This window comes from Nuphar pumila, chromosome 7 (genome assembly GCF_984573655.1).
Source record: "Nuphar pumila chromosome 7, dmNupPumi1.hap1.1, whole genome shotgun sequence".
In the NCBI taxonomy this organism is placed as follows: domain Eukaryota; kingdom Viridiplantae; phylum Streptophyta; class Magnoliopsida; order Nymphaeales; family Nymphaeaceae; genus Nuphar; species Nuphar pumila.
In genome coordinates this window covers 3,230,656-3,237,708 of record NC_143255.1, presented here as the reverse complement: position 1 = coordinate 3,237,708, position 7,053 = coordinate 3,230,656, and the positions used below count along the sequence as shown (strand labels likewise).

The following is a 7,053-nucleotide window of genomic DNA, read 5'->3' as shown; positions in this document are numbered from 1 at the left end:
TCTGGACCTGGTACCAGCACCTCAAAAACAGATCTGGGCTTGGACTCACCTGAGTCCTAACCAGATCCGACCCATTGACAACCCTAATCGTATTCCCTTGTACGCTATTCATGGGACCCGTTTGCTTCAACCCTTGTTGGGGGTGTTCACCCTTTCCCATGACAGGGAACGTGCCCCCTTTCTCACCATAAACGGCTTCTCATGGTGCCATGCACGTGGGCCAAACATTTTCCTGCCAGTGTGTTTGTTTCACGGGAAAATGGCCCTTTTCCCATGGGAAATAAATCCCGGCTTTCTTGTGAGACAAATTGCCTTGTATGGAAAACTACACAAGAATGACACATCCCTTGTCCTTTTTGTCATGTCCATGTGACATAGCTACCATTTTGGAACCTATTCTTGACTGCAATCCGATTCGGTTCGTATCGTATCGGGTCCACCGAGACCAACGTGCCAGCTACAACGAAGGCGCCAGGTGGGGACACGCTGGGAGGTGAGGTGTCCCCCCACTCACTAATGGCTGCCCAGTGTGAAACCATGGTGTGTGTGTGTGCTCCCAAGGGGGTTAAAAGAGTTAATTTCCCCTTGGCCTCATATCTTTGTTGAACTTTTTGAACACCAACTATGAAACGAAATGGTGTGGAGTTGCTTTCCCAAGTCAATAAAAAAATGACGCCCCAAAAATACTAAGAGGTACCATCAAAGGAGGACACGTTGCCCTTCAACGTTTTTCTTGTAGTGGAAGGCGTTGGCCGGCACCGATCTAGTTGACTTCTCTCCCCTTCTTCCTCTCCCCTATAACGAGCCTCTATTTATACCTTCAATTCATTGCTCTTTTACAGCACCATCCTAAAAAAGTTCTGTCCCTCCCTTTAATTTCTCTATTTTGTTCTGCTTGTTTATTATCACTTTTTTTGGTTGGAAAGATTTGAGTTTGAAGCATTTTGAGTGATACCCACAAAAGTGAGAGTTGGAATACTGTTTGGGGCAGTGAAAAGGTGAGGAGATGATGGGGAGGTCTCCTTGTTGTGAAAAGGAAGGATTGAAGAGAGGACCATGGACTTCGGAGGAGGATACGAAGCTGATTGATTACATTCAAAAGCATGGCCAGGGGAACTGGAGGACTCTTCCTAAGAATGCAGGTAAGCTTCATTATTTAAAGAAGCAGCAAAGGCAAAATGAAAAAGGAAAAGAAAAATAATCTTTAATTTGTGTTCTTTTCTTTCCTTCAAAAACAAAATTCTTTAATTCGTAAAACCCAAAATTTTCAATTGTTTTGCTGAAAGGAACTTTTGTTCTGCTTTCAAAATGCTTGGAGTTGATGGGAAATTTTCACAAGGAAAGCTTTCAGTTTCTTTTTGAAGGAACAAAAAGAACTTTTTGTTTTAAGATAAAGTTGGTACTTTCTAAAAGGGCTTGATGGTTCACTCTGTTTAAAAAAATTGAAACGAAAGCAATCTTCTAATGCTATTGAGAGCCTATTATAACCTTTTTAGCTCAAGACCATTCAAGCATATCATATTTGTGGTTGAAACCTTTTTTTTTGTATGAAACAAAAAAAAATTGATGACGAGGAACCCTCGCCGAAGCGAGGAAACTCCCCCGTGTGGCGAAAATTTTATTTTATCAAAAAAGCAATTTTTATGGTTAAATGTATTTTAGATCAAAGGAATAATGGGAGGCTTTCTTTTTACTGTTCAGGTCTATCAAGATGTGGGAAGAGTTGCAGGCTTCGTTGGACTAATTATCTCCGACCAGACATCAAAAGGGGTCGTTTCTCCTTTGATGAAGAAGAGACTATTATCCAATTGCATAGCATTCTTGGGAACAAGTAAGCCTGGCTAGATGGTTACCATCAACCAAAGCTTAGTAAACTTTCTTTATATATAACGTCTATAAAACTAAACCCTTTTTCTTCTGTGTTATTGAAGGTGGTCGGCCATTGCTGCACGTCTGCCAGGAAGAACAGATAATGAGATCAAGAACTACTGGAACACCCACATAAGGAAAAGGCTTCTTAAAATGGGAATAGACCCAGTGACTCATGGGCCTAGGCTTGATCTCTTGGACTTTGCCAGCATGGCATCCATTCTTTCCTCTTCTCTCAACAATGGCTTCCATCCTCTTCTCGACTCTGAGTTACTAAATCTAGCTTCAAATCTCCTTCCAACACAAAGAGAGAACACAAACGCAAACCAATATTGCTGTAATCAAATTCTCATGCCCCATCACGCAGAATACTCTTCAACCCCACAGTTTGAGAACCAATATCAAGCTTTCAATGCTCAAAGCATTGCCCACATCCCAAATTGCACCACATCAAATGGACAAATCATGAATGATGCACAATTCATGCAAGAAGGTATTAATCATGAAATATTATCCTCCAACCCTCTTGTTTTTAACACATCAAATAACCAACAAGAAGATTTATCTCACCTACTTGATAATCTTTACTATCCTTCATCCAAGCAGTGTAGCCTAGACCCTCCATCTGATCCCTCTAATTTCTACTCAAAAGACCAGAGTTTCAACTTCTCATCTAAGTTCTCCACTCCTAACTCTAGCACTACGTATGTAAACAGCTCGAATGATGATGAAAGAGATAGCTACAGCAGCAATTTGATGCAGTTTGTCATTCCTGAACTCCTTGGCTTGTGATTTTTCTCATCTTTTTTTTCCCTTTTTGGTGCCTTTTGTAAAACTGATCAACATTTCAGTTGCATACTACTTGATATTATACATGTTATACTGTTTTCTAAACTCTTTCTCTCTCTCTCTCTCTCTCTCTCTCTCTCTCTATATATATATATATATATATATATATATATATATATATATATATATATATATATATCTGTCTACTGTGGTGAGATGAATGTAACATAAATGTGTCATGTTTTATATGCAATATGCGACGATAAGAATATGGTATAGGATTGAATGTGATGGTGAATCATTTGTTCTGTGGCATCTTAACCAGGTGACCTTATTTCGAATCCTAGGTTTGCCTAGCAAAAGCAAGGCATAAAAAACAATATGGTGTACATCTTGTAGGGCCATTTAGTGTCGGCAAGGCCCTCCAAGAACACTTGATATGGACAGACCGCAACGTATGTTGTGGAAAAAAAATCAGTGTCATATTCCTCGTAAGTTGAAAATTTTCACGTACGATTTTGAAGTCCAAAGAAGTAGAGTGACAAAGATCACATAAAGCATGTATTTAGAAAGAGAAAAACTCTAAGGTGTGTGAAGGAAAAATAATCAACCTCGCAGTCATCCACACGAAAATTACAAGCCAACACATCAAATTGACACTGTATAAACTAGAAATACGTGAATATTCTTGTTAACCAAGAATTTTATGGGCTTTTATTAATTTTTTCTTGATTCTGAACACATGATATACATGCTTAGTTTTATAGAAACCGGCTCTTAGATCATCCGATCACGGCACGTAAGCAGGATCTTTTAGGACCTGAAAATCAATGGCTCTTGTATTGTCCGATCACAACATGTAAGCAGGATTTTTTAGGACATAAAATCAACCGCCTAGAATTTTCCTTAAAATATTCAAGCATCTAAAAGTTATATTTTTTCATTGACAAACATGATCGAACAGTCGATTCCTAGCAAAATGGACCATGTCAAACATATCTGCTGGATTGGCTACTATGAAAAAAAGGAAAAAAGTGTCAAAATGCCCAGTTTACTCTGTATTGGCCGATACTAATTATCGTATCCCCAGAAAATCGATACTATACTGACCTGAATTGGCTATTTTTTAATAAATGTAAAAAACAGCTTAAAATTAATTTTGTAATATTATTTTTAATGGTTTTAACACGTATCACATTCTGATTGGCACAATAATTTTTAATTATTTTTTGGCCGATTCAGAACGATATACTTGAGTATCGTATCGGGGCCCCGATACATCAGAATCGTTGGCCAAACGATACAGGTCCGATTCCCTGACAATTTGCATGGTACTATTCTTGTCATCCATTAGAAAAAGTATTTTCTCAAGAGTCCACGTATACATTTCTTGAATTGCAGGTTTGGGCTTGCTGGGAAAATCCAGAATCAGGATTTTGATGATCAACATGGCCTCATAATCCACCTCCAAATATTCCCTAATTTCCTTGATCTCAAAAGTTCCTTTAACTAGTAAGAACTTGAACGTAAGCATGTGGACTTCATGATTTTGGTGAGGTTTTAATTAACGTGTGAATGGTGAATGAGTCACGTCGAGGGGATGCTACGAATTAACTAAAACGAAGGTCACGCCGACGCAGCGATCGCAATTAATCGGCGAGTCGAAGGAAGTCGGGTCGGGGGGGGGCGCTTTTAATGCGCGAGAATCGCCGATTCCTCGTGAGGGCGCTCCCGACTTTTCGGGGGAGCCACGGAAGCGTGGGATAAGAAAATGACTAAAATACCCTTTACCACGTGGGATTGGCGTGGGGGACCACAACTGTTTCTTGTTTTGTTTTGTTTTTTCCTCACTTATTATTGGCGCGAAAAGCGTGGGCTGAGTTGTGACCAATCACAGCGAGTCACGGAACCCTTCAACGGTCAATGCACACCGAAGCATGACTTCGTAGGTTGCCACGTCAACACGGGGTGCGTATTTTTCTACCCATGGGACCCACTCGGCTCGACGGGGATCCCAGATGTTACGGGTCGGATTCTGCAGGGCCCGCGTATGGTTGAGATGGATCCGATGTTGCACATGGCGTCTTGGAACTTTTTTCCCCTTGTAAAGGCCCGTTTGTTTCGTGAAGTTTTCATATAAAAGTACTCATGAGCTGACATCTCTTTTCCTTTCTTTTCTACCATGGGTAGAGCAAACATCCTATAGCAATATGGTGGGAAAGTGCCATGCTGGCACAAGTAAGCCCCGGTTTTTTTCACTACCTTCTCTTTCATTTGCAAATCCTTCCGTGCCTCCCTTTCATATCAAATAACTTTTATGGAGAGGCTGAGCTAACCGGACTTTTCAAAAAACCCGTGCAATTTCTCATGGAAGACCTTTCCCTTCCATGGGAATTAAACAAATGGGCCTTAAGGGGTTGTTTGTTTCACCCCATTTCATATGCTTTATCAGGAAATGAAGGCTGTTTCCCATGAAATCGGAATGAACGCTTTCATGAGAAAAAAGTGCAGGCCCACAAGACATAACGGGGTATCTTTCTGTTTTCTTATGAAAACAGAGTAATGCCTTCCCCTTTGGGCAACCACTTTCACAAAAGGAGGGCTTTTGGTGCGAAAACAGCTCCCTGTCCCACGCGTTTTAACACACTCTCTCTAAGTAAAAGGATTGTTTGTTTCAAAAAAAAATCTTGCAAAAACATCGACACATGTAAAATTTAAAATGATGCAAGGATATAAATTTATGTGCATATAAAACTTAGAAGTGCTCTTGCCTTTCAAAAAAAATATCAGGTTTTCATGTGGCAACGCAAACCATATGATACCACGTAATCTTAGTGATGTCCATTTTGACATGCGTCACACATTGGAAAATTAGTTTGTTTGTGGTAGGACAGGCTCTTCACTGTCACATCATTTAGATACCCATATCCAATCTTTTGTCTCACTTAAACAATTTTTACTGTAAACAAGGGCTGGTAACGAACACAGTAGCTTGTGGCTTGGCTTGGTTCGGCTCGTGCAGAACTCATTCGAACTCGTGTCAAATGAGGTTCGCAAGCCTAGCCACAAGCACTTCATATAGTAGTGCCAGCAAGCCGAATATGAAACATAGGTGTTCATCTTGGCTCGGCTTGTTTAGGCTCATATAGGCAGTTTATATCAAGCATATATATCACATATGTCAAAAAAAGCAAGAAAGATCAATGGTACTCTGGTCTCATGTAGAAAATTAGGTTTTTTTTCCTTCTTATCAAGCCGACTCAGTTTCGACTTGTCTGGCTCGAGATCAGGCTCCCCGCTCGGCTTCCATGAGCTAGACAAGTCAAGCCCGAGAAAGGCCTGGCTGTAAACAAACCGAGCCTGAACAATGCATGTCCACTTGGCTCATTAGCCCTATGGTTATCTTTAAAACGAGTTGCAGGAGGCACACACACACACACACACACACACACACACGAGACAATCACACGATGACACGGATTTTTAACATGGTTCGGATCAGGATGATCCTACATCCACGGTATCCCTCACCTCAACACTCACGCAGGTGAGGGTTCTCTTTAATATTTATAACTTCACATACAGGGCTGGCCGTGTGGCCTTGATGATCTTGATAATGTACAAGAGTCTATAAGGGACATGTTAGGCATCACTTGAGATAATGTATATCATGTGGAATCCTTGTGTACAATGGACTCTTTATGTACTCTCATTTGTTGTGTAGGCATAGTATGCGCTGCTGGTCGTTGGTATCAGATTTGGACTTTGCTTCTTAGAGTCCTTAATTGTGTATGCACCTCAGGTACTCTAGCAATCTTCAATAAATTTAACTCAATATTATTTGCTTTATTTCCATTCTAATTGATTTATAAGTTGGCATGAAGGGGTCACCCACTTTTCATTGGTCATGAGGCTTTGATCTACTCTAAGCTAGTTTCATAGCAGCATTCCTGGGCCAGTATAATTTTGACCAACTGGTTGGTCCAAAATTTGGCCTGCCTAACACAAAGTGTTATATTCAACTGCATAATAACACAAGATTTCCAGTGGTTCCCATAATGCATACGGACAGCCGGATTTTCAAGGCAGGTGATCTGATATGTCATTATCCAGATTCAAGCAGTCATCTTAATTTCTTCGAGCACATACTTTCAAAAAGCACCAGATTGTCTTAAATTTGGAATTTGCCTCGAGAGTATGGTACGTGCTTGGCTTGCTGCAAAATGCACTACAAGAAAATTGCCAATTAGCGATGGATTTTTTCTGTCGCAACGTTGCGGTGGATTAACGAGAGAAACTAATCCGTCGCTAAGAGTTGTAATATTTACGAAACTAGCGACGAAAAAACTTCTGTCACTACCTCCATCGCTAGTTAGCGATGACTTAACGACGACA

General features: G+C 40.5%; 1 protein-coding gene across 1 annotated transcript; it reads left to right on the top strand.

Moving 5' to 3' along the window:
• The first annotated feature begins 854 nt into the window (after positions 1-854).
• On the top strand, positions 855-2,763 carry LOC149830866 (transcription factor MYB41-like). The gene is made up of 3 exons (XM_090011899.1): positions 855-1,142; positions 1,702-1,831; positions 1,932-2,763. Exons 1-3 carry the CDS (start codon positions 1,007-1,009, stop codon positions 2,659-2,661), a joined length of 996 nt encoding a protein of 331 aa, XP_089868025.1. The 5' UTR covers positions 855-1,006; the 3' UTR covers positions 2,662-2,763.
• The last annotated feature ends 4,290 nt before the right edge of the window (positions 2,764-7,053 follow it).

What these genes read in the sequence shown, in the direction of transcription:
- LOC149830866 (XM_090011899.1), top strand. Translation starts at nt 1,007, where the DNA reads ATGATGGGGAGGTCTCCTTGTTGTGAAAAGGAAGGATTGAAGAGAGGA. An exon ending in GACTCTTCCTAAGAATGCAG is followed by an intron (nt 1,143 to 1,701) that starts GTAAGCTTCATT and finishes TTTACTGTTCAG; the next exon opens with GTCTATCAAGATGTGGGAAG. An exon ending in CATAGCATTCTTGGGAACAA is followed by an intron (nt 1,832 to 1,931) that starts GTAAGCCTGGCT and finishes GTGTTATTGAAG; the next exon opens with GTGGTCGGCCATTGCTGCAC.